The 26913-nt window shown below is 43.6% G+C and overlaps 1 protein-coding gene across 1 annotated transcript in view; it reads right to left on the reverse strand.

The window, feature by feature from the left end:
- The window catches only part of gabbr2 (gamma-aminobutyric acid (GABA) B receptor, 2), a 971826-nt gene that overhangs the window by 183823 nt on the left and 761090 nt on the right, over positions 1-26913 (reverse strand). The window contains 2 exon segments of the mRNA XM_068004534.1: positions 17420-17570; positions 25385-25465. Of these exon segments, the coding sequence (XP_067860635.1) occupies positions 17420-17570; positions 25385-25465 (232 nt within the window).

The following is a 26913-nucleotide window of genomic DNA, read 5'->3' on the forward strand; positions in this document are numbered from 1 at the left end:
GGGTGTAGGTGTATTTGCAGGGCTCTTTTGTGGATACAGCAAAGGCTATGGGGCCCGACAACATCCCAGCTGTAGTGCTGAAGTCTTGTGCTCCAGAACTAGCTGCGCCTCTAGCCAAGCTGTTCCAGTACAGCTACAACACTGGCATCTACCCGACAATGTGGAAAATTGCCCAGGTATGTCCTGTCCACAAAAAGCAGGACAAATCCAATCCGGCCAATTACCGCCCCATCAGTCTACTCTCAATCATCAGCAAAGTGATGGAAGGTGTCATCGACAGTGCTATCAAGCGGCACTTACTCACCAATAACCTGCTCACCGATGCTCAGTTTGGGTTCCGCCAGGACCACTCGGCTCCAGACCTCATTACAGCGTTGGTCCAAACATGGACAAAAGAGCTGAATTCCAGAGGTGAGGTGAGAGTGACTGCCCTTGACATCAAGGCAGCATTTGACCGAGTGTGGCACCAAGGAGCCCTAGTAAAATTGAAGTCAATGGGAATCAGGGGGAAAACTCTCCAGTGGCTGGAGTCATACCTAGCACAAAGGAAGATGGTAGTGGTTGTTGGAGGCCAATCGTCTCAGCCCCAGGGCATTGCTGCAGGAGTTCCTCAGGGTAGTGTCCTAGGCCCAACCATCTTCAGCTGCTTCATCAATGACCTTCCCTCCATCATAAGGTCAGAAATGGGGATGTTCGCTGATGACTGCACAGTGTTCAGTTCCATTCGCAACCCCTCAAATAATGAAGCAGTCCGAGCCCGCATGCAGCAAGACCTGGACAACATCCAGGCTTGGGCTCATAAGTGGCAAGTAACATTCACGCCAGTTAAGTGCCAGGCAATGACCATCTCCAACAAGAGACAGTCTAACCACCTCCCCCTGACATTCAACAGCACTACCATCACCGAATCCCCCACCATCAACATCCTGGGGGTCACCATTGACCAGAAACTTAACTGGACCAGCCATATAAATACTGTGGCTACGAGAGCAGGTCAGAGGCTGGGTATTCTGCGGCGAGTGACTCACCTCCTGACACCCCAAAGCCTTTCCACCTTCTACAAGGCAAAGGTCAGGAGTGTGATGGAATACTCTCCACTTGCTTGGATGAGTGCAGCTCCAACAACACTCAAGATGCTCGACACCATCCAAGATAAAGCAGCCCGCTTGATTGGCACCCCATCCACCACACTAAACATTCACTCCCTTCACCACCGGCGCACTGTGGCTGCAGTGTGTACCATCCACAGGATGCACTGCAGCAACTCGCCAAGGCTTCTTCGACAGCACCTCCCAAACCCGCGACCTCTACCACCTAGAAGGACAAGAGCAGCAGGCACATGGGAACAACACCACCTGCACGTTCCCCTCCAAGTCACACACCATCCCGACTTGGAAATATATCGCCGTTCCTTCATTGTCGCTGGGTCAAAATCCTGGAACTCCCTTCCTAACAGCACTGTGGGAGAACCGTCACCACACGGACTGCAGCGGTTCAAGAAGGCGGCTCACCACCACCTTCTCGAGGGCAATTAGGGATGGGCAATAAATGCTGGCCTCGCCAGCGACGCCCACATCCCGTGAACGAATAAAAAAAAAAAGACGACTGAGAGACGTCGGCGATGTCCCCGGTGGCACCCTGGAAGGATGTGGAGGAGAAGTTGTTGAGGGCAGTGGTGACGTTGACAGCGACAGGTAAGAAGATGGTGCTCAGGCCAGCCGGGAGCAGCTCAGCATCAAGGAGGCTGCAGATGTCCACGACTACATGTCGAGTGACTCTGAGCCTCCGTGTGTACTGCTGCTCAGAGAGGTCCAGGAAGTTGAGCCTCGGTCTGTGGACCCTGTGGCGAGGGTAGTGCTCCCTGCGACTCATCTCTCTCTGCGGTTGCTCTCCCTCCTGCTGTACAGGTGGATGTGTCACAGCACTGTGTTGTGGAGCTCCACGTGTCAGAGGTGGACGGCTTGGCCGGCGAGGCTGGTGATGCTGTTCGCCCACCGAGGAGGTCATGACTGCAGCTACGGCGGCCCCCATCCGGAAGGTGTACATCTGAGGGGGTCCGCAAGGTAGGTACATGTCTCTGGACCCCGGGGTAAGTGAGCAAGTTGGTGCATTTGATTGTCAGGAGGAGGGTGGTGGAGGCCAAATTTTGTCCCAAGTGACAGAGTGGCCTCCTGCAATGAGTGAGGGTCTCCCCCCCACCTGTCAAATGGACCTTTGCAGCTGCCACAGGCTGATAGCTGCAACACGTCCATTTCAACTGGGAGTGTTTCCCCCAGTACGGAAAACAGTCCCAGTTGTTTCTAAAATCCCACCCCTCCAGACATATTCCCTTAATCAGGTCTGTTAATGACCTGAAATAGCAATGTAAATCGTCTTAAGGCTTTAATTGCCTGTGGGAGTCCCACATGCGGAGGCTGCGCGTGCACGTTGGCGCGTCTGTGGGGAACCCAGAAGTGGGCGGGTTGGAGCCGGGCTCCAGACCCACTCCAGGATTCCCCGATTTTCGGAGCCCCCCCGCCAGGAATGCACCCGATAGCGGGTGCTAAAATGGAGGCCTATATAGCAATGAAATACTGAGATAATGGGCTCAATTTTAACATTGAAAAATGGGTGGGTTGGGGGAAGGGGGGGGGGGGAGGCATTGAAAATTGCCACCATTTCAGCCCCGCCCCCAACCATCCCATTTCCAGTTTTCACCAGGGCGGGAAGTGGGGCAGGCGACCAGCCCGCTCCCAGGGGGCGGATTGGGCCTTAAAACCTTTCAAGGAGGCTTTGGGCGTCCATTTTCCGGACTTCCCGATTTCAACCCCGAGGGACCGGGATTCCAGGGCCTTCTGTTTTATGCCTCATAAACGGAGGCGAAAAGGCCCGAGACAACAGAAAGGTGTTTAGAAAGGCACAGCTTGTGTGACTGGAGGAGCAGGAGTGCTTCCCCCATGCCCAACAAGCCTACCTGCACCGACCCCCCAACGATCGCGGATCCCCGACCCCCAATCGCAGACCCCCCCAATCCCGATTGCGGACCCCCGACCGCGGACCCCGACCCTGACCCTGATCCTCCTCTTACTCCGATCCTCCTACCCCCGATCGTTCCGCCACTCTGATCCTCTGATCCTCCCCCTCAACGATCGCAAACCCACGTGATGACCCCCGATGCCGACACCCCCATCCTCCCATGACTCCCGACCCCGTACCAACCTGTGCCCACCCATGCCCCCCCATCCAGACAAACAAAGACTTACCTGCAGACTTACCTGAAGACGTCCTCTCCCTGGCAGGTCTCCCGTCCAACTGACACCAGCTTGTCAATCAGCCGGTCAGTCGGATGGGAGACCTGTCAGGGAGAGGGCATCTTCAGGAAGACGTCGGGAAACTGACAAAAAAAAAGACCTCCTTATGTCAAAATCGTAAGGACGTCCGGGAAACCCATACTAGTGGGTTTTCCGACCTCAATTTGACTCCCCACCCCCTTCCTGGCTCCGTTCTAAAATTGAGCCCAATATTACTGTAATATTAACCTTAAAGGTAAAAAAAAATTAAACCACAACTCCAAAAAAAAACCTGAACATTTGCTATGGCTTGTCCTGTTTTCTGTGTTTTTCCACTATTTTTTCTTCTTTCTATTTGTCTCTTTGCTGATAACAATAAGCTCTACTTTCACATAAGTTTTCTTGACCCCTCAACCACCTCTGTGCTATCAGACTGCCTGGCTGACAGTAAGTCATAGATGAATCAAAATTTCACCCTACTATACACTAGGAAGACAAAAACTATCAGCTCTTGACTCAATTTCAACTATGTACTCTTGACCAGGCACCCATTCGCCATTTTCCATAAACTCAAAATCATCCAAAACGCAATCCATCCATCTACTGCCCTACACTAAGCTCTGATCACCCATCACTCTACCCTCACTGACCGACAATGGTTCCCTGTTCCCTACATTGAATTTTAAATCCTCATTCTTATCTTCAAATCATTATACTGCCTCGCCTCAGCCTAGCTCTGCAACCTCCTCAAGCTTCACTTAACTGTCCACAATCTTCCATCCTTTGACTCTTGCTTTATGTGCATCCCTCCTCCCCTCACCCAATACTGGTGGCAGAGCCTTCAGCCACCTCAGTCCTACTCTCTGTAACTCCCTCCCTAAACACTTCTGCCTCTTTACTTCTCTCTCTGCCTTTAAAACTTTCTCAAAATTCATTTTTTCGACAAAACGGTCAGTCACCTCTCTTAACTCCTCTACTACGGCTTGTGCATGATTCTTTATTCCTGTTCTTTTATTTTTTTCTTCCTCTCCTTCTATGAAGCACTTGGAGACCTTTTCTACATTAAAGGGTTCCATCCTGCTCTTTATTTTATTCTCCAACTAAATCACTCACATACAGGCCATACAATCAATCACAAAAACATCATACACAGTATTACAATGTAAGCACTGTTCCAAGGTATCTCTTGAAGTCAGCACTGTAGCATATGTTTCTCTTTTATTATTGTAGGCCCAGAAAAGCAGTCTCCTGCCACTTCTAATGCTGCTTAACATACCAGCACTTCACAGCGCCAATGTTCGCAAGCATGAGCACACCTAAACATACCCTGAATGATATGCCTACGTTGGAGCATAGGTGAGAAGGAGCAGGAACCTGCTGCCTGGTTGGCCATATGGTTGCCATCAATGACCCTATGTAGTTTGGGAAATGCAGCAATGCAGTGGAATTGAGGAGCTCTGTCATGCTCCTTTTGCTATTGAGTGGAAAAGATGTTGAAAGTTTTGACTCTGCTCAACAATGCATCAGTCTGTTTGATACATCTGTGGACAGCAAATTTGCTGATGCTACCGATGTAGAAGATAGAGGCATTAAAGTTGAGGGAGGAGATGACCTTTACCGCCACCAGCCTTGTTGTCCCTATGGTGCAGGTTGGGTTGCTGGTCTCCTTGCAGTAGATGACATAGCTCTAACTGCTCTCTGCTCAACCTGTGCTTGGGGTTACTGTTCTCTTTCATCTTTGCGAGGTAACTGTGTGTGGGCCTGTAGATACGATTAGTGGCACTTTGGCACATGTGGGCAGTCCAGCTTTGGCACCATCTGATCTCCCTGGGATACTACCTTCTTCTTTGTCATTTTGTGTTAAATCCCATGATTGTGAAGCATCAAAAGTGATCTGCATATCTTGCAATGGAATGGCAGGAAGAAAAACCAATATAATTTTAAAGGATACCTTCCCACTAGGCAATAGGATTGTTGTCCTTTGATGCCCATTTTAAATGGTCAAGTCTCATGGTGGGGAGGTGTGGAATGAGAAAAATAACAAAATCATGGGCTGCCTTGTTATGTCCACAATTGAAAGAAGAAGGAAAGAACTTGCATTTATATAGTTACTTTCACATACTCAGGATCCCTTTTGAAGTGTAGATACTGTTGTTTGCAGGCTGGGTCACCATTCCTGGCCCTTGCTGAAAAGATCACATGTGTGAACAATGAATGAGGACATGATAGGCTTGGCTGTGATCCCCCACATCATTGACTAGCCTGCTTCTGTCTTGTGTGTTCTCTATCTAGGCTCACAGATGAACAGCCAATTGGGCAAGATGTGGGAGAGCTGCAAGCACCTATGGAACTGTAATCTAGCATATGTCAGTGTCTTTAGTAGAAGAGGGGGCAAAACTGGAATTATTTTTAAATAGTTTTACATGGCAAAAATGTTTAAAAATTCACAAGAACTGTCTTTGGAATACGATAATTTACTACCATACCCCTTCAAACAAATTTTGCTCAACATGAGAAAAAACACGATTAATATAATGATTAAAGAAACAGACTTATCTGAGCAATTAAATCAGTTTACTATTTAAAGAAATCCTCACTCCATTTATACCAATGTCACAAGATGTTCACTTACAACATATAGCTAATCACACATAATGTTCTTCCATTCAAAATGACTCTTTTTGGGAAGGAATGTTTCTTAATGAAATATAGAAAGTATTATGTACACATAACTCATTTGCAATTTCATTGGTTATCAGTTTTGAGGTCATTCACTCAGGAAATACTTCAATATCCAATATCAGTTTGGAACAGCTCACTTGTTGATTTTTCAAATTTTAACTTTTTAACTAAACCCCATCTACAATAATATGGACCTCACCATTCTACTGTGTCTAGTTTCAGGACAATAATCTATTACTTTTTCTTGTGCACAAGAGTATGTTCATAGAAAACTCCTTTTTTTCGCTTCTTATACAGCCAAGACAATCACTTTGTGTTGCTTGCAGTAGTGATGTGTTACTTAATTTCTTTCCAGCTGGATTAAGGCAGTTTTACATGCAAAAGAACAGGAAATGAAAACACTATAGTTCAATAATCTTTTAAAAAACATAAACAATCCTTGAAATGTAACAACAGACATACCCAATAGTACTAAACAAAACACAAATCACACAAAAAAAATCACCTGAAACATGGTATGGAGGTTCACTTTTGGAAAGACATGTCTAATCTCACTGTCTGCTGGAGGGTTTTGTGCCTTCCCATATTATCCATATCAGATTAAATGTAGGTATATTGCCTTGTGTGAGAATGAGATATAGCATTCATGAATAAAGAGTTCCTCCTTACCGATAAAGCTAAAGGAGAACATAAATTTGAGATTAGGGAGTGAAGTAAGGCAGTAAGGGGTCATTTTTGACTTAATCCGCTGGGATCGCAATTCTGGTGCACACAATGTATGAGTTTACAACCATTGCTTTAAATGGTGTAAAGTCAGAAAATTACTCCTGTGGTTTCAATCTAAAGCACTTCCCAATATAGTGCATACAAATAGCTTTAGTCTTTTATTTGTGAGGAGAAATTAAAAAGTTTACTTAGCTGGTGGTAGCCTGCTGGAGAAAGTCGCTTTGCTGACATTTGCATCAGGTCCATCAAATGCCTTTCATTGTAGGAGCACGGATAAGCATCCTTCCTGGTCTTGAGCTCTGCAGTCTTATCTGGTATTGAACTTGGAGCTCTGAAATTGACATGCAGGACTGTGGAAGATAGAAATCAGTGCCCCTACAAGTCCTCCTACACTGATCGATCTGGCACATACGTCAGTGGTTTCTTTTTGCAGGTAAGAGAGCAAACAACTATTGCTAAACTAAATGTGGCATATGGCTACAATTATACTTTACTGAAACATTGCCCTCAAAGTAAAGTCTTTCTTCATCTTGCATTTGTGTATATGTATTATTTTATTCATTAGATGTGGATTATCTTTCACAGAGACAAAATGCTTGATGAATTTGGTTTAGAAACTGTATTCAACACTCATATGAAGAAAGGAAAAATGTCCTCTGAGCATGATGCATTGGATTCTTATGAATTTGTTTAAAAATACAAACTGATTTTTTCCTCTCATACAAGTTAAAGTAGAATTCTTAACTTCTCTGTTAAGCCATTCAAATATATACACACACATTTACATATATGATGCAAGTAATGAGGCAGCAGTTTATTGAGCATGTCTGCTGATATTGTAAAAAGATGCTCAAGTGTAAGAACAGCAGCACATCCTGAAATAGAATTATTACCCAAACTCATCATCGAACATTTATTACTATACGTGCACGATTCGTTCATTCTGAGGGAATCCAACATCCCGGGCTTCTTCCACGCAGCGAACACCCTTTAGGACTGGCTCCTCGGGGACAAGAGATACCCCCTGCTCACGTGGCTAATGACATCTCTGAGGAACCCCATCAGCGACGATACACAACAGCCACATCGCCACCAGATCAATAATTGAACGTGCGATAGGGTTGCTGAAGATGCGATATCGGTGCCTCTGAGGGAATGCTTCAATACGACCCAGCGAGAGTGGGTCGCATTACAGTAGTGTGTTGTGTCCTGCACAACATGGTGCAACAGAGAGTGGTACTGGCTGAGGAGGCCCCATCCACTCATCCACCATCCACATCCATCATTCACATTGAGGAGGAACAGGAGGAGGACGAGGAGGAGGATGAACCCATGGGCAGAGCAGCAGTTCACCTGGCTGCTCGTGAGGCCAGGGAGTCACTCATATGTGAACGGTTCTCATAAGATCAGAAAGTGAGAAGAGTCCAGTCCTCACACCACCTGGAAAGACCAGCGCCAACACCAGCACCCCACCAACACAAAACAGTCCTGTAACTATACATACACCCACTGTAAAGTGACCCACTGGATGGCATCAAGTGTCGTCGTTCATGGTGAAGCACATGAAAGGGCGCCATCACAAAAGCCAGTCAAGAATGGGCAAGAAGTGACAGTAGTGATGAGAATGATAACATTTAATGTGGCTTTAACAAAAACCAAATATAAATGAAAAACATGACAGTCTGTCAGACACCCTTGTGCATACCCTTCGTGATCACAAATCCTTAGCCTTTCTCTTCCTACTGTTTCTACGTGGTGCATCCCCTGTGGCTGCAGCAGAGGTAGTGGCAGGTTGTTCATGTCCATGCCTGCACTGCTTAGATGCTTTTGGCCTACCCCTCTAGGTTTTGGAGCCTGTGGGGCCCTGCCAAAGACTGCTCCACCCGCACCTGTGCAAGGGCAGACTCGGCCACCTGGAGAGGAGGCAGTATTGCGGGTACTGGTTGAGAGGGGGGCCACGGGTGAGACGTGGGAGCGCTTTGAGTGGAGTCCCCACTTCCATGTCCTCTTTCGCCATCATCCCTCTCCTGGGCCAGGCCCACATCACCCTGCTGGATAACAGTTTGGAGGACATGTGTGATGACTTGGAAGGCCACTTCTAAAGTACTGCCAGCCTGTTTAAGGTGGCAGAATGTTGTTCACCCTGAGTCTGAACGACCGTTGTCAGGGCTGAATGGACTTATCTGTGAGCCGTGCTTGAAGCTCAACAGCTAGCCTTCTCTCCATCGTAGACATTCCCGCACTTACCTGCGACACTATCTCAGACATTCCGCAGTTACCTGCGACACTATCTCAGACATTCCGCAGTTACCTGCGACACTATCTCAGACATTTCAGCAGTTACCTGCGACACTATCTCAGACATTCCCGCACTTACCTGCGACACTATCTCAGACATTCTGCAGTTACCTGCGACACTATCTCAGACATTCCCGCACTTACCTGCGACACTATCTCAGACATTCCCGCACTTACCTGCGACACTATCTCAGACATTTCAGCAGTTACCTGCGACACTATCTCAGACATTCCCGCACTTACCTGCGATACTATCTCAGACATTCCCGCACTTACCTGCGACACTATCTCAGACATTCTGCAGTTACCTGCGACACTATCTCAGACATTCTGCAGTTACCTGCGACACTATCTCAGACATTCCGCAGTTACCTGCGACACTATCTCAGACATTCTGCAGTTACCTGCGACACTATCTCAGACATTCCCGCACTTACCTGCGACACTATCTCAGACATTCCCGCACTTACCTGCGACACTATCTCAGACATTCTGCAGCTACCTGCGACACTATCTCAGACATTCTGCAGTTACCTGCGACACTATCTCAGACATTCCGCAGTTACCTGCGACACCATCTCAGACATTCTGCAGTTACCTGCGACACTATCTCAGACATTCCCGCACTTACCTGCGACACTATCTCAGACATTCTGCAGTTACCTGCGACACTATCTCAGACATTCTGCAGTTACCTGCGACACTATCTCAGACATTCTGCAGTTACCTGCGACACTATCTCAGACATTCTGCAGTTACCTGCGACACTATCTCAGACATTCCGCAGTTACCTGCGACACCATCTCAGACATTCCGCAGTTACCTGCGACACTATCTCAGACATTCCGCAGTTACCTGCGACACTATCTCAGACATTCCGCAGTTACCTGCGACACTATCTCAGACATTCCGCAGTTACCTGCGACACTATCTCAGACATTCCGCAGTTACCTGCGACACCATCTCAGACATTCCGCAGTTACCTGCGACACTATCTCAGACATTTCAGCAGTTACCTGCGACACTATCTCAGACACTTCCGCTGTTACGGGCTACACTATCTCAGACAGTGGCTCACATCCCTGTGACACTATCTCAGAAATTCCCTCACGTACCTGTGCCACCATTCCACTCATGTAGGAGTTGGACTCCTCCATCCTCTGTGCTATAATGGAGAGTGAGCTGGCATCTATTGCAGTACCTCGCAAATATGCTGCTGTCCCTCGATCATTCTTCTTTTAAAGGATGGCCCCCGGGGTTCAACATCTGCTTCCGGCTGAGCAGAGCCTGGAGAGGAGTGCTCCCACCGACGCGGACTCTCCACAGCTGTCCCTGCCACCAGTGTCTGCTCGTGCTCACTTGTGTGTGGTGACTCACAGGTTGCCAACCTAACTAACTGACTACTAGGACCCACCAAGGTGTGAGTATCTGCGCTGGTGAATGGCTCGCTAAGATGTGACGGTGTGCACTCAGAGGCCGGCAGGTCATCTGAGGAATCGCCCTCTGCTGTCACTGCTGTCGTTGAAGGGCCTGTAAGAGAACAGAAGGCAATATTAAGCAGCATCCCAGTTGTGTCATGTTGCAATGAGCATACTGATGTGTTCAACATGTCAATCATTGTTAACATCAATTCATGTTGTTCATGATGAATGTTAAAGTTGTGTCACCAGACGTTTGTGGGGTGCCATTCTCGGTGTCCCTGATGGACAGGCACTCAATGGTGTGGCTGATCTGCAGGGCCTCTTCCTTCACCTCTGTGAGGACCACTATTAGTTGTGGCCCACCCTCCAGTCCTCGCCCTGTAGCGTGCATTTTGCGCTCTCTTCTGGAAGGGGAGAAAGTACAAACATGTGAGTGAGTGATGGTGAAGTGGTCAGCCGATGAATGCATTGCTTTGGGTGAGGTTGACCGTGAAAGAGGTGCCTCAGAGGGTGAGTATCAGACAAAGACATCACATTGGATCAGGACTGGAGTGAGTGGTAGTGGTGGGGTCATAAATGGGGAGGTGAGGAAGTGCTCAGGAAGTGTAGGTAAGTTGAGGATAAGCCTTAAGTGGGTGTGAGGAGTGATGTGATGAATAATGTTGGCAGTGCAGAATGAGTTTGGGGGAGGGGAGGTGATGTGCACCACGGAATGCAGGAGAATCAGTAAGTGTACTCACTTTTGCTGACCTAGTTAGGTCATTGAAACGCTTCCTGCACCCCCCCAGGTGCGTGATATGTTGCTGCTGCTAGTGACCTCCTCTGCCACCTCAAGTCAGGCCTTCTTGGTGGCAGAGGCAGGGCACTTCCTCCTGTCGGCCGGGTAATACAGTTCCCTCCTCCTTCTCACCCCGGCCAGTAGCAGCTGAAGTGAGGCATCACTGAATCTTGGAGCAGCCTTGCCCCTGTGCTGTTCCATTGGATCTCCTTGCTCTTTGTTCCAGCAAAATCCATTGGAACAATGGTCCTTTAAATGTAGTTGTAGGATGGCTTCCTCCGGAAGCCATCCTACAACTCATCCGCTTCATCCTGGATCACAATGTCTTCACCTTCGATAACCAGTTCTTTACCCAAACACACGGAACAGCCATGGGGACCAAATTCGCACCCCAATACGCCAACATTTTCATGCACAAGTTCGAGCAGGACTTCTTCACTGCACAAGACCTCCAACCAACACTATACACCAGATACATCGACGACATTTTCTTTCTATGGACCCACGGCAAGGAATCACTAAAGAGACTACACGATAACATCAACAAGTTCCATCCCACCATCAAGCTCACCATGGACTACTCCTCAGAATCAGTTTCTTTCTTGGACACACGAATCTCCATCAAAGACGGGCACCTCAGCACCTCACTCTACCGCAAGCCCACGGACAACCTCACGATGCTCAACTTTTCCAGCTTCCACCCTAACCACGTCAAAGAGGCCATCCCCTATGGACAGGCCCTGCGAATACACAGGGTCTGCTCAGACGAGGAGGAACGCGATGGACACCTACAGACGCTGAAAGACGCCCTAGTAAGAACGGGATATGACGCTCGACTCATCGATCGACAGTTCCGACGGGCCACAGCAAAAAATCGCATAGACCTCCTCAGGAGACTAACACGGGACGCAACCAACAGAGTACCCTTTGTCGTCCAGTACTTCCCCGGAGCGGAGAAACTACGCCATGTTCTCCGCAGCCTTCAACATGTCATCAATGAGGACAAACACCTCGCTATGGCCATCCCCACACCTCCACTACTCGCCTTTAAACAGCCACCCAACCTCAAACAGACCATCGTTCGCAGCAAATTACCTAGCTTTCAAGAGAACAGCGTCCACGACGCCACACAACCCTGCCACGGTAACCTCTGCAAGACATGCCAGATCATCGACACAGATACCACCATCACACGAGAGGACACCACCCACCAGGTGCATGGTTCATACTCCTGTGACTCGGCCAACGTTGTCTACCTCATACGTTGCAGGAAAGGATGCCCCAGAGCATGGTACATTGGCGAGACCATGCAGACGCTGCGACAACGGATGAACGGACACCGCGCAACAATCGCCAAACAGGAGGGTTCCCTCCCAGTCGGGGAACACTTCAGCAGTCATGGACATTCAGCCACCGACCTTCGGGTAAGCGTACTCCAAGGCGGCCTTCGAGACACACGACAACGCAAAATCGTCGAGCAGAAATTGATAGCCAAGTTCCGCACCCATGAGGACGGCCTCAACCGGGATCTTGGGTTCATGTCACGCTACACGTTACCCCACCAGCGAACAAGTGTTATCTGTTTTTAATATAATGGGTCATTTGCTGGCTCTCTCTGCCTTCCGGATGTTTCTGCCTCTCTCTGTTTTTCTTCTCTGTTTTTTTTTCCCTGTTTGTTTTTTTGTTGAATGTGTATTCGGGGGTTCTGCAGGTGACACCTCTCTGTCTGAACACGGTGATTGCCTTGGCAACGGGCAGTTGCAGGGGCAGTCTGTAAACACCATGTATTGTTCTATATGTATAAATGCGTAGGCTTCAAGGAGATCCTGAACATTTACCTGAGGAAGGAGGAAGTCTCCGAAAGCTTGTGAATTTAAAATAAAATTGCTGGACTATAACTTGGTGTTGTAAAATTGTTTACAACCTTTAAATGTAGACGCTCCAGCTGACAGCCTGTCATGCGGGTGCACAGTCCGCCCACTGCGCAGCTTTCGGATGGCAAACTCGGAAGCTATATTAAGGGCCACCAATTAAGTCACGATCACATGGGGAATGGTAAGATTTTATTATCCGGGTTTGCCGTGCACCCATTGAGCCCCTCCCCCCCGCTGCCATCCCACCACCCTTTGAAAATTGAGCCCAATGTGTCTGCAGTGGTATTATGAGTATTTATCAGCAACATGTTACCAGGAAATAAAATTCACTAGCAATATCTCACTGGGGAAATCAGCTTGATTCACAAATTGAAGTACAGAATATTGCACTACTGATGACATGTTAAGGAAGACTTTTCAGTTCCTCTTGCTCTGATGGCTCAGTAGGTAAAGGCACTGTATGGTATGGAACTGAGCTATACAATCAAGAAAGGTCCCTGAAGGTTCCTCGGTTTGATTCCTAATCTGTGCTGACTTTGATAATTTCATCCAAGGCAGAATGGGGTGTCATAATTATCCTCATCAGCTACAGACCAGTGAGGGGGAAATCAGTCAGTTTTTGCTACTGCCCGTTGTTCATTGGACTCCACTGAAAGTGCATGTGTGAACATCAGGTGAGGACAGGGTTGAGCTTAGCTGGTTTCTTGGGGAAAAAAAAAATGTTACAATAATTTCTTTAAAAACTCATGCACGAAATGTGGTTTTTGAGGAATAATCACGAGCTAAATTTTGTGTTCTTGGGTGGACTTGACTGGCCAATCTCCAGTATGGGGCTTGAAGTCTATTGTACTCTTATTGTTTATTAACGTTACTCCTCACATTTCCTGAGTAATACAGATAGTGCAGGCTCTCTCACTGATTACTGCACTGTGACAGGAACCTCCATCCCAAGTGAGTAAACAAACTGAAAACAGCTTTCAAAATTATAGAACATAACAGGCTGTATGACTTAACCACGAATAGGTCAACGGCTCACAGACACAACAAAGCAGTACACTATAATAAAATCCTAAGTGTGGAAATTTCAGAGCAACTCTTTAAATTAAGTAAACCTCATCGCTCTTCCAAACTCGCTCCCTATTTTATTTCCAAACCGTGGCAAATCCACAAGTACAGTGACAGGAATATTCAAATAAAACCAGGTAAGGAACATCCACCTTATCTCAAAAAAGTCTCAGACAAAATCAAACCTTCACATAGGACAATAGCTGGCCATGCCCCAGAAAATGCTTTTAAGGAAAATCAAATGTTTTTAAAAGCAAGTTTTTAGCAGTTTATTCATTACATATAGCTCCTTTGAGGATCAGCACTAAGTGAACACACCTGAAACTGCATTTCTCAGAAATCATCAACACATCTTAAAACTTTTCTGCCTCAAGTTTGTGGGCAACCAATAGTGAGAGAAAATAATGGTCTCATTAATTGGTTCTAATAGGCAATAGTCAGTCCTGCCTTACAACTAATCTGATTTGTTAATATTGAAAACCTCTAGTCCCAGAGGTTAGGTGGTTTCTCTTGTGAAATATTTAACAAGTTGAAATAATGTCAGCTAAAATGCTAATGGAGGCTTGAATATTTGACTGCCACAGTGAGATAACTTGTTTATTTACAATAAATGGATAGTTCTTCAGCATGTTTCATGGAGCTTTAAACTGCAAAGAGACAGTTCATGGGAATAAGTTCATCCAGTGGTGAAGACATCATTCAACACCATGGAATAAATTCCAACATGGTTTTGTAGTAGTTTAAATATTTAGAATGTATGATGGTGATTACATTTCCTGGTGATAAGTTCACATTCAATCAATATCATTCAATAAATTCACAGCGATTACATGACAATTGTTAATTCTTCAGCATGAATGCCATCCAGCATCAATCACATGGAGGTCACTTACTGTCAGAATCTACATACTGACTGCTGATGGCAAATACACAAACTCGGACCTGAGTAAAACTCGGACCTGAGTAAAACTAACTCCATGAATTTCATAATATATTATTGTGAAAATTACTGGCTACCCCAGAGCAATGTCAGGGCTTTAATCTTCAGTTCAGATAAGGGGTATAAACTATTTGAGCTAGGTTTGGGGTTTTATGATATTGTCTGAACCCCTTAATGTGATTAACACCTTGCAATTGCTCTCTAACAATAATTTTTCTTATGTAACTATATTTGGTTTCTTTTCCAAGGAACAGTGTATACTATAGGCCACCAAATAATGGGAAGGAGATAGAGGAACAAATTTGCAGGCAAATTACAAAAAGATGCAGGAACTATAGAGTAGTGATAACGGGGGACTTCAAATATCCCAATATAGACTGGGATAGTAACAGTGTAAAGGGCAAAGAAGGGGAGGAATTCCTGAATTGTGTACAGACAACTTTCTTGATCAGTGTGTTTCCAGCCCAATGAGGAAGGAAGCAGTGCTGGATCTAATTCTGGGGAATGAAGTGAGGCAAGTGAAGCATGTTACATGGGGGGAACATTTAGGGAACAGTGATCATAATATCATCGTTTCAACTATTAGAATAGTTACAGAAAAGGACAAGGAACAACCAAGCATAAAAATACTTAGCTGGAGGAGGGCTAACAGGTGGATTAGAATCAAAAATTGGTGGGCAAAACAGTAATTGAAAAATGGGAGGTCTTCAAGGAAGAGATGGTTCAGGTACAGAGTAGACACATTCCCACGAGGAGGAAAGGAAGGATATGAAAAGCTAGAGCTCCCTGGATGACTAAAGATATAGAGATTAAAATGAAACAGAAAAAGGAGGCTAATGACAAATATCAAGTTCATAATACAACAGAGAACCAAGCTGAATACAGAAAGTACAGAGGAGATCTGCAAAAGGGAATGAGAGGCAAAGACAGAGTGTAAGAATAGATTAGCAGCTAACATAAAAGGGAATCCAAAAGTCTTATATAAACATATAATAGTAAAAGGGTAGTCAAAGGAAGGGTAGAGCCATTTAGGGACAAAAAAAGGTGATCTTCTTGTGGAGGGAGAGGGTATAGCTGAGGTACTAAATAAATACTTTGCATTGGCCTTCACTAGAGAAGAGGATGCTGCCAGATTTGTTAAAGGCTAATTGTGTTTGACTATCTTGATTGAGTTCTGTGGTGAAGTAACAGAGGGGGTCGATGAGGGTAGTGCAGTTGATGTTGTGTGTATGGACTTTCTAAAGGCATGTGATAAAGTAGCACATAATAGACTTGTTAGCAAAATTAAAGCCCATGGGATTAAAGGGATAATGGCAGCGTGGATGGAAAATAGGCTAAGGTTCAGAAAGCAGAGTGTTGTGGTGAACGGTTGTTTTTCAGACTGGAGGGAAGTAGTCAGTGGTGTTCCCCAGGGATCAGTATTAGGACAACTGCTCTTTTTGATATATATTAGTGCATACAGGGCATAATTTCAAAGTTTGCAGATGATACGAAACTCAGAAATGTAGTAAAATATGTGGAGGATAGTAACAGACTTCAGGAGGACACAGACAGGCTGGTGAAATGGGCAGACGCATGGCAGATGAAATTTAATGCAGAGAAGTGTGAAGTGATACATTTTGGTAGGAATAATGAGGAGAGGCAATATAAACTAAATGGTACAATTTTAAAGGGGGTGCAGGAACAGAGACACCTGGGGTGCACATACACAAATCTTTGAAGGTGGCAAGACAAGTTGAGAAGGCTGTTAAAAAACATATGGGAGCATTGGCTTTATTAATAGAGGTACAGAGTACACAAGCAAGGAAGTTATGCTAAACCTTTATAAAACCCTGGTTAGGCCTCAGTTAGAGTATTGTGTTCAATTCTGGGCACCACACTTTAGGAAGGATGTCAAGACCTTAGAGAGGGTGCAGAGGAGATTTACCAGAATGGTACCAGGGATGAGGGACTTCACTAATGTGGAGAGAGTAGAGAAGCTGGGATTGTTCTTATAGTAGAGAAGATTAAGAGATTTGATTGAGGTGTTCAAAATCATGAACAGTTTCGATAGCGGAAAGTAAGGAGAAACTGTTTTCAATGGCATCAGAGGCGACATGAGGAAACATTTTTTTATGCAGCGAATTGTAATGATCCGGAATGCACTGCCTGAAAGGGTGGTGGAAGCAGATTCAATAGTAACTTTTAAAAAGGAATTGGATAAATACTTGAAGGGAAAAATTTACAGGGCTATGGGGAAAGAACAGGGGAGTGGGACTAATTGGATAGCTCTTTCAAAGATCCGGCACAGGCACAATGGGCCAAATGGCCTCCTTCTGTGTTGTATCATACTATGATACTACTATGAGTTTAAATAAAATCCTTACTTCTGATTTCGATTTTTGATGTTGAAGAAGAGAAAAGCACTGGACATGAACATTCCTAAGACAGTCAGAGCAGAAAGAATACTGTAGAGCGGTAGGGAAATCTTGCGCAGTTGTGGCTGTACAATGGTTCTATCCTTTGGAGGTTCAACGCCTGAAAGCAGAAACAGAAGATTCAACTGAAGATGATGAAAAATACTGTCCTCTGTTCTTCACACTGAAGTACTTAGCATAATCCATTAAATTAAATTACCAAAACAAAAACACAGCAGTATTGGAAGCAAAACATGTGTTGTCTTGCCAACCTTGAAAAGATGCCATATAACCAAGAACCAACAACAAAAGGCACAAGCCATCATACTCTAGGCTATGCTAGTCTGACAAGGCAAAAGACAAGGATTCATTACTTAATTATGTCTTTAAAATGTTTACATTTCAATTCTTTTTTTTAAAAAACCAAACAGTATGGGGTAGATGAATTGGTTCTGATTCAGCACCACTCTTCAGGCACTGCATCTGCCTGTACTCCACTGAGCTACCCTCGCCTGATAATGTGAGCCCACTCATTTAGTTATCTTTGTGGTGTTCCTGGTGCTTATAACATGATGCGCCATGGGGGTCAGAGGCCAGAATGTTGGATATCAGCAGCTGTTAAGGGCCGATAACTGTGCTTGAGTCATTGCCACTTTTAATCATTTGATGCACAAAGGCCCATTTCAGAAATTGGCAGTTGGAAGCCAAATAGTGCCAGAAAGGAAGGATTTCCCTGTTACAAGGACCCAGGAGTAAAATTTAAAATTTTTAATGTAAGCCTTTCCTGAAGCACAAACTGGGAACTGATCGGAGTAGTATATAGGCCCCCGAACAGTAGCAACACTGTAGGGCAGAATATAAATCAGGAAATAAGGGGGGCTTGTAAAAAAGGTAATGCAATAATCATGGGTGATTTTAACTTTTACATAGATTGGACAAATCAAATTGGCAAAAGTAGCCCTGAAGAGGAGTTCATAGAATGTATTCGGGACTGTTTCTTAGACCAATACGTCGGGGAACCAACCAGGGAACAGGGCATTTGGATCTGGTAATGGGTAACGCAACAGGGTTAATTAATGATCTCAAAGTAATGGATCCCTTGGGAAGCAGTGATAGAAGCATGATAGAATTTCACATCCAGTTTGAGAGCGAGGATCTTGGGTCTGAAACTACTGTAATAAACTTAAATAAGGGCAATTACAAAGGAATGAGGGCGGAATTGGCTAAAGTGGACTGGGTAAACAGATTAGATGGTATGATGGTGGATAAGCAGTGGCAAACATTTAAAAAGATATTTTATGACTCGAAAAAAAAAATATCCCTGTGAGGAGGAAAGACTCCACAAAAAGGTGAACCAACCATGGCTAACTAAGGAAGTCAAGGATGGTATCAGGTTAAAAGGAAAAGCATACAACATGGCAAAAATTACTAGTAAGCCCGAAGATTGGGAAAACTTTAAAAACCAGCATAGGATGACTAAAAGGGTAATAAAGAGGGAGAAAATAAATTATGTGAGTAAACTAGCAAGAAATAGAAAAACTGACAGTAAAAGCTTCTACAAGTATATAAAAAGAAAGAGGGTAGCTAAAGTAAACATTGGTCACTTAGAGGATGAGACTGGGGAAATAATAATGGAAAACAAGGAATTGGCAGAGGAATTGAACAGATATTTTGTATCTGTCTTCAGAGTAGAAGATATTAATAACATACCAATAATAGTAGATAATCAAGGGGCAAAGGGGAGGGAGGAACTAAAAACAATCACTATCACCAGAGAAAAAGTACTGGGTAAACTAATGGCTCTAAAGGCTGACAAGTCCCCTGGACCTGATGGCTTGCATCTGAGGGTCTTAAAGGAAGTGGCTACTGAGATAGTGGATGCATTGGTTGTAATCTTCCAGAATTCACTAGATTCTGGAAAGGTCCCAGCGGATTGGAAAACCGCAAACGTAACACCCCTATTCAAGAAGGGAGTGAGACAGAAAGCAGGTAACTATAGACCAGTTAGCCTAACATCTGTCATTGGGAAAATGCTAGAATCCATTATTAAGGAAGTAGTAGCAGGACATTTGGAGTCTCATAATACAATCAAGGAGAGTCAACATGGTTTTATGAAAGGGAAATCGTGTCTGACAAATTTATTAGAGTTCTTTAAGGAAGTAACGGGCAGGATGGATAAAGGGGAACCAAGGGATGCAGTATATTTGGATTTCCAAAAGGCGTTCGATAAGGTGCCACATAAAAGGTTACTGCACAAGATAAGACCTCATGGTGTTGGGGGTAATATATTGGCATGGATAGAGGATTTGCTAACTAACAGAAAACAAAGAGTCGGGATAAAAGGGTCATTTTCAAAATGGCAATCTGTAACTAGTGCAGGGCTCAGTGCTGGGGCCTCAACTATTTACAATATATATCAATGACTTGGATGAAGGAACAGAGTGTCTTGTGGCCAAATTTGCTGATGATACAAAGATAGGTGGAAAAGCAAGTTGCGAGGAAGACACAAAGTGTCTGCAAAGGGATATTGACAGGTTAAGCGAATGGGGAAAAATTTGGCAGATGGAATATAATGTGGAAAAATGTGATGTCATCCACTTTGGGAGGAAAAATAAAAAAGCAAAATATTATTTGAATAGAGAAATACTACAAAATGCTACGGTACAGAGGGATCTGGGTGTCCTTGTAAATGAAACACAACAAGTCAACATGCAGGTGCAACAGGTAATCTGGAAGGCAAATGGACTATTGGCTTTTATTTCTAGGGGGATGCAATATAAAAGCAGGGAAGTAATGCTCCAACTCTACAGGGTGCTGGTGAGGCCACACCTGGAGTACTGCATACAGTTCTGGTACCCTTATTTAAGGAAGGATATATTTGCATTGTAGACAGTTCAGAGAAGGTTCACAAGGTTGACTCCGGGTATGGAAGGGTTGACTTATGAGGAAAGATTGAACAGGTTGGGCATATACTCACTGGAGTTTAGAAGAATGAGAGGAGATCTTATTGAAACATATAAGATTCTGAGGGGACTCGATAGGGTAGATGCTGAGAGGATGTTACCCCTCATGGGGGAATCTAAAACTAGGGGGCATAGTCTCAGAATAAGGGGTCGCCTGTTTAAGATGGAAATGAGGAGGAATTTCTTCTCTCAGAGGGTCATAAATCTTTGGAATTCTTTACCCCAAAAAGCTGTGGAGGCTGAGTCATTGAATACATTCAAGGCTGAGTTAGACAAATTTTTGATCAGCAAGGGAGTCAAAGGATATGGGGAAAAGACGGGAAAGTGGAGTTGAGGTAAAAATCAGATTAGCCATGGTCTCATTAAATGGCGGAGCAGGCTTGAAGGGCCAAATGGCCTACTCCTGCTCCTATCTCATGGTTATGGTCTTATGGTATTCTAGCCATATTACGGGGAAGACCTGTAATTTGCATCAAATGTGGCACCTTCATGCTTCCCACCCCAAGAAAGAAAAGATTGAGGGGGATAATGAGCCTGTCTATTTTAGGGTAGTAGAAAAAAAAGTAAGTTAGAGCAGGAAAATGTGCAATGATACTTCATTTCAATACAATGAGGATTTAGGGAGGATGAACATCATCGTGTAGAACAACATATTTGGATGTGGAGATGCCGGTGATGGACTGGGGTTGACAATTGTAAACAATTTTACAACACCAAGTTATAGTCCAGCAATTTTATTTTAAATTCACAAGCTTTCGGAGGCTTCCCCCTTCGTCAGGTGAACGATGTGAAAACGATGGACTGGGGTTGACAATTGTAAACAATTTTACAACACCAAGTTATAGTCCAGCAATTTTATTTTAAATTCACAAGCTTTCGGAGGCTTCCCCCTTCGTCAGGTGAACGATGTGAAACATCGTTCACCTGACGAAGGGGGAAGCCTCCGAAAGCTTGTGAATTTAAAATAAAATTGCTGGACTATAACTTGGTGTTGTAAAATTGTTTACAACATATTTGGAGGAAGAGCAGAATAAAGTTTCAAGGAGCACTGGCCATAAAAGTATCAATAAAAGAGAAAGAGACAACAAAATTCATGAAGCCTAAAGATGAGAGAGGGATGGTCCATCTGGTGACAAGTTGTTTTCTGACAGCCTCCCATGAGTGCAAAAAAGGTGTTAGAAGAGCCTCTCCAGACATGGCAGAGTGGTATTCAAAGCTTGAACATGTAGTATTCAAGTCTTGGATGTACTTGAGTTTTAGAGCGAGCTAAACGTTATTGGGAGAAAAAGAAAGACGAAACTCAGCTTCTTGGAAGCAGCTTGAGCAACTGAGACATGGAAATCCCATTTCCGGGCCAGGAGCCCAGGAGCAACAGTTTTCCAATTGGGATCATCTGACGTTTGCACAAAAGTATAAGTGGGCGAAAATCTGTAATGTTGGATCTTGGCCTACTTTACTTCACACACAATCTTGGAGGACTGAGAATTCCAGTTTTAGAAGAGCGCACTTCAAACAGGCAGGAGATTCATTTAAGTTTTCATTTGGGGTGGGGGCATCCTGCACACTATTCCCCCACAGTCTGCCCTCTAGGACATCATTTCAAAATCACACCCATGTGAAATGGATGTCCAGAGCTGTTAGATAATGGCAAGAATACAAAAGATATTGGGCATTCTGTTGAATATAGACGATTTAAGGGATCTCATTGAATTGTTTAAGATGATTATAGGATTTGATAGGGTAGATAGAGAGAAACTATTTCCTCTGGTGGGAGACTCCAGAACAAGGGGGGGCATAACCTTAAAATTAGAGCTAGGCCATTCAGGGGTAATGTCAAAAAGCACTTCTTCACACAAAGGATAGTAGAAATCTAGAACTCTCTCCCCCAAAAGCTGTTGAGGTTGGGGATCAATTGAAAATTTCAAAACTGAGATTGATAGATTTTTGTTAGGCTATTAAGGATTATGGAACCAAGGCGGGTGGATGGAGTTAAGATACAGATCTAATTGAATGGCAGAACAGGCTCAAGGGGCTGAATGGCCTACCCTTGCTCCTATGTTCCTAAAGAACATTTGTGTTTTTTTGGTCATTGCTTCACCAATTCTCTTTTGTTTTTTTTTCTGCCGGCACTGGTTCTTAAGAGTCTTTGGGCCAATTGTTCTTTTTTTAAGATTTGTCCCCTTTACCGGCACCAAAATGAAGGATGTGTGCAATGTTCCCAGAACCATATATTTCTGTCTGGTCTGAAGAACTTGTCTTGGAGAATGGGGGCCTTTTATTACTGATGAGAACAGAAAATATCACCCCAGATTGCTACCTCTGATTTCTTCTGATTCTAGCAGTGATGTGATGTATACTGAACTTCACTCAAAGTCTTGTTCAATATGACATTTATACAAATCATTTATACAACCAAAATGGCAAAATATAACTTTTGTAGATAAGTGAATTCATCAAAAAGTGTTTTGATTTCTAACACTGTGATCGTTCCTGTTGTATTGCTGTTTAATTATTTTTTTTAAAGAATGTAAAAATCTTGCCTTTTCTTAGTGTATTTCCCCTCCAATGGAAGACAAGCATCCTCAATTTACTTCCTGTCATTTCTAGACTATGCTTAAGTCCTGCTCCTCAGGCAGAAAGCCCATTTCCAAATTTTCATCACTGTCCTCTTTGGGCAGGATGCACAATGTAGGGAATCAGCAAAGACATCTCTATCTGATTTTCCTTTCACCTATTCAGGATGATGCCATTGTCTCAACTCTGCATTAATCACCTCTCCACCTAACGTAGGTCAGATCAGGAATTGACTGGATGAGAAATTAAACCTTTGACCTCTCCTCAGTGGCACTGTTAATTAACCCTCCAATATGCAATACTGACTGCAGGAAAACAAATTCCTTTTTTTTGTATTCGTTCATGGGATGTGGGCGTCGCTGGCAAGGCCAGCATTTATTGCTGCAGGATTTAATGATTGGATGAATTGGGTAATGTGGTTGGACAGATCTTCTATTTACTGGTATGTAGAGTTTATTACCAGCAAATATAGCACAGCCAAAAAAATCAGCTAGAACATTCTGCCCATTGGAAAACCCAATCATGAGTGTTTGACAGAAAATTATAGAAATATTCACTATGTACTAAGTCAGTGATGCTTATAATGCACTCCTTGGTCTATCGCCCAATCAACTATAATTCTTGAAAGACTTGCTGGGTGTTTCACATTCTTACTGTGGCATGTTGACCAAGCTGGAACTCAGTGCTATTCCCTCTCCTTTTCTTGGTCTCCAATAAAAGAAGACAAGGGGGTTCTCAGGATGTAGAGTTACCCCAACTTCCATACTGCACGTAAAAGGACCCTACTAAAATAGATTATTATTGGTTGTAGAGTCCTTCTTTTTTCTCTTTCTATGGGAAAGTGCCTGGCCTCCACTTTGCAACTGTCTCTAAGAGTATTAAAATCAGTAGCATACTGTAGAGAATTACGGGTGTCCCATCACTGCATGATGCATCTTATTGTAGCATTCTCGAGAGTGGTCCTCAAGCAAGACACTGGTTGGGATTATTGTTCTGAACCAAAAGTTAGTGCATAACTATAATAAATAATGACCACATTTTTTCTACCTTGTTTTTTTTATTTTCTCTGCAGTTTGTTTTATTTAGCTAGGCAATGAGAGCATCATGAACATGAATAAGACTACAAATGGTAACTATATACCAGTTGTTAGTTGTAGAAAAGCTCTTTGAATCCATAATTTGAGAAAAAATTAGTGAGTATTTAGAAATGCATGAAATAATTAAAGACAAAATGCTAAACCTTTACAAAACACTGGTCAGGCCTCAGCTGGAGTATTGTACTCAATTCTGGGCACCACACTTTTGGAAGGATGCTAAGGCCTTAGAAAGGGTGCAGAAGAGATTTACTAGAATGGTAGATGAGGGACTTCAGTTATGTGGAGAGACTGGTGAAACTGAGGTTGTTCGCCTTAGAGCAGAGAAGGTTAAGGGGAGATTTGATAGAGATGTTCAAAATCATGAATGGTTTTGATAGAGTAAGTAAGGAGAAACTGTTTCCAGTGGCAAAAGGGTCAGTAACCAGAGGACACAGATTTAAGGTGATTGGCAAAAGAACCAGAGGCGACATAAGGAAACATTTTTTTTTATGCAGAGACTTGTTATGGTCTGGAATGCATTGCCTGAAAGGGTGATGGAAGGAGATTCAATAGTAACTTTCAAAAGGGAATTGGATAAATACTTGAAGGGAATAAAATTACAGGGCTATGGAGAAAGAGCAGGGGAGTGGGACTAATTGGATAGCTCTTTCAAAGAGCCGGCACAGGCATGATGACCGAATGGCCTCCTTCTGAGCTGTAACGTACTATGATATTATGATGCAGCTAGCACAGATTTGTTAAAGGCAAGTTGTGTTTGACTAAGAGTTTTTCTGAAGAAGTGACTGGTTCGATAGATAAAAGGAATTCAGTAAATGGAGCATAAATAGATTTTCAGAAGGTGTTCAATAAGGTATACCGCAAGAGGCTTGCTATAAAAATGTAGGTATAAGGTAGATGAGGAAATATAGCAGCGTAGAGAGAAAGATTGTTGATGGACAAGAAACAAAGAGGGCAACTGAGTGTTGCTTATATTGGATAAGAATTGGAAGTGGTGAATCCCAGGAGTCAGTGTTTGATCCACTTTTATTTTCTTTATAAATAAATGATTTAGACTTGGGCATAGGGAACAAAATCTTGAAATTTGCTGATGGCACAAAAGTAAGGGATTTGGCAAACCATGAGGAGGACTGTAAAGTCTGTAAGGACTGCAGGAAGATATAGGCAGGTTAGGGGAATGAGCAGACAGATGGCAGATTCAATTTAACAGAGATAAGTATGAGGTAGTACATTTTAGGAGGAAAAACAAGGAATGGGATTATACACTCAACTCAGGTATCACATGAACACTGTGTTTGTCCTACCTTGAAACCTAAGAGTGTCATTAATTAGTTCCAGGGAGTCAGCTATGGCATTATATTCTCCAACTTTAACTTCTACTTGATCTGAAAAAAAAAGGAAACATCACAGTCAAATGTTTGCTACACACAACTAAACAATTATCATCATGGATGTTATATTTTCTTTACATCCACAATCAACTGTGAAAGGTGAATGAGTCTATAGGAGTTGAAAGCTGATAAAAGGTTAACAATGGTAATCTTGACTTGGCTGATCTGTTTCTCCATTTAATAACCTGGCAGCAGATAACTCAATATTCAAAATATCCAATCAGTCAAGTGAATATTTGGTTCTGACTGATTGAAAGTGCAAATTTAAACTATTAAATTAGGTAACCAGATTTTTATACGCCTGCAAGTTAAATTGTTATCTGGAATAGAAATCACTTTCTTATCTTATTAACTCATTAAAATTCCTCATTTATATCTGTCAAATGAAATATCAAGGTTTTTTCAGATGGATTATTTCTTGTCCAATTTAGTCACTATATTTTAATATGTTTGAGAACCCCTCCCAAAATAAAGTGACATTGGGTATATACAGAGTTTGGAATTTGTTCCTGAATGTTGCAAACCAATCAGCACAGTGAATCATTTAAGCCAAATAATTTTAATTATTAAGATCTATGAGCAGATTTTATGATTCAGCACTCCCAATGCAGAGCTTTGTCTAAGGAAAAAGCATATCAGGAATTCAGTCACATTGCTCAATGCACCTAATTCATAGCCAGCACAGCTTTCTGCCCATTTAATTAATTTTCTTTTGCGTCCTGTGTCTAAGTCTGCTGGTCAGTGCAGGGTTATCTGTTGCCTGGCAGTTCAATGCAGAAAGGCAACCATTCAGATTCTCTGGACTATAAGTGATGCATTAAAGAAAGATCTGCATTTATATAGTACCTTTCAAAACATCTCAAAGTGCTTTACAACCAATAAAGTACTTTTGAAGTGTCGTCACTTTTGTAATAAAGGAAACGTGGCAGCCAAATTTACACATAGCAAGGGGATAATGAACAGATAATCTGTTTTAGTGATGTTGGTTGAGGGATCAATATTGGCCAGGACACTGGGGAGAACTCCCCTACTCTTCTTTGAATAGTGCCATGGGATCTTTTATGTCTACCTGAGATGGCAGACGGGGACTCCATTTAATGTCTCATCCGAAAGACGGCACCTCCAACAGTGCAGCACTCCCTCAGTACTGCACTGGAGTGTCAGCCTGGATTATGTGTTCACGTCTCTGGACTGGGATTTGAACCCACAACCTCTTGACGCAGAGGCGAGAGTGTTATCAACTGAGCCACAGCTGACATAACATTACTGGTAAGAATACATTAGATCCTTACTGATTTGAGGTCTTTCATTGCTGGAAACTGAATAAACAACTGACTTGTAGTGTATACACATAAAGTATCACTGCTAACTCTCATTTCACTAATGTATTCTTGTCTGATAAAATTATTTTTCATGCAGAAACACAACTTGCACTAAGTTGT

The sequence above is a fragment of the Heptranchias perlo genome, chromosome 2, assembly GCF_035084215.1.
Source record: "Heptranchias perlo isolate sHepPer1 chromosome 2, sHepPer1.hap1, whole genome shotgun sequence".
In the NCBI taxonomy this organism is placed as follows: domain Eukaryota; kingdom Metazoa; phylum Chordata; class Chondrichthyes; order Hexanchiformes; family Hexanchidae; genus Heptranchias; species Heptranchias perlo.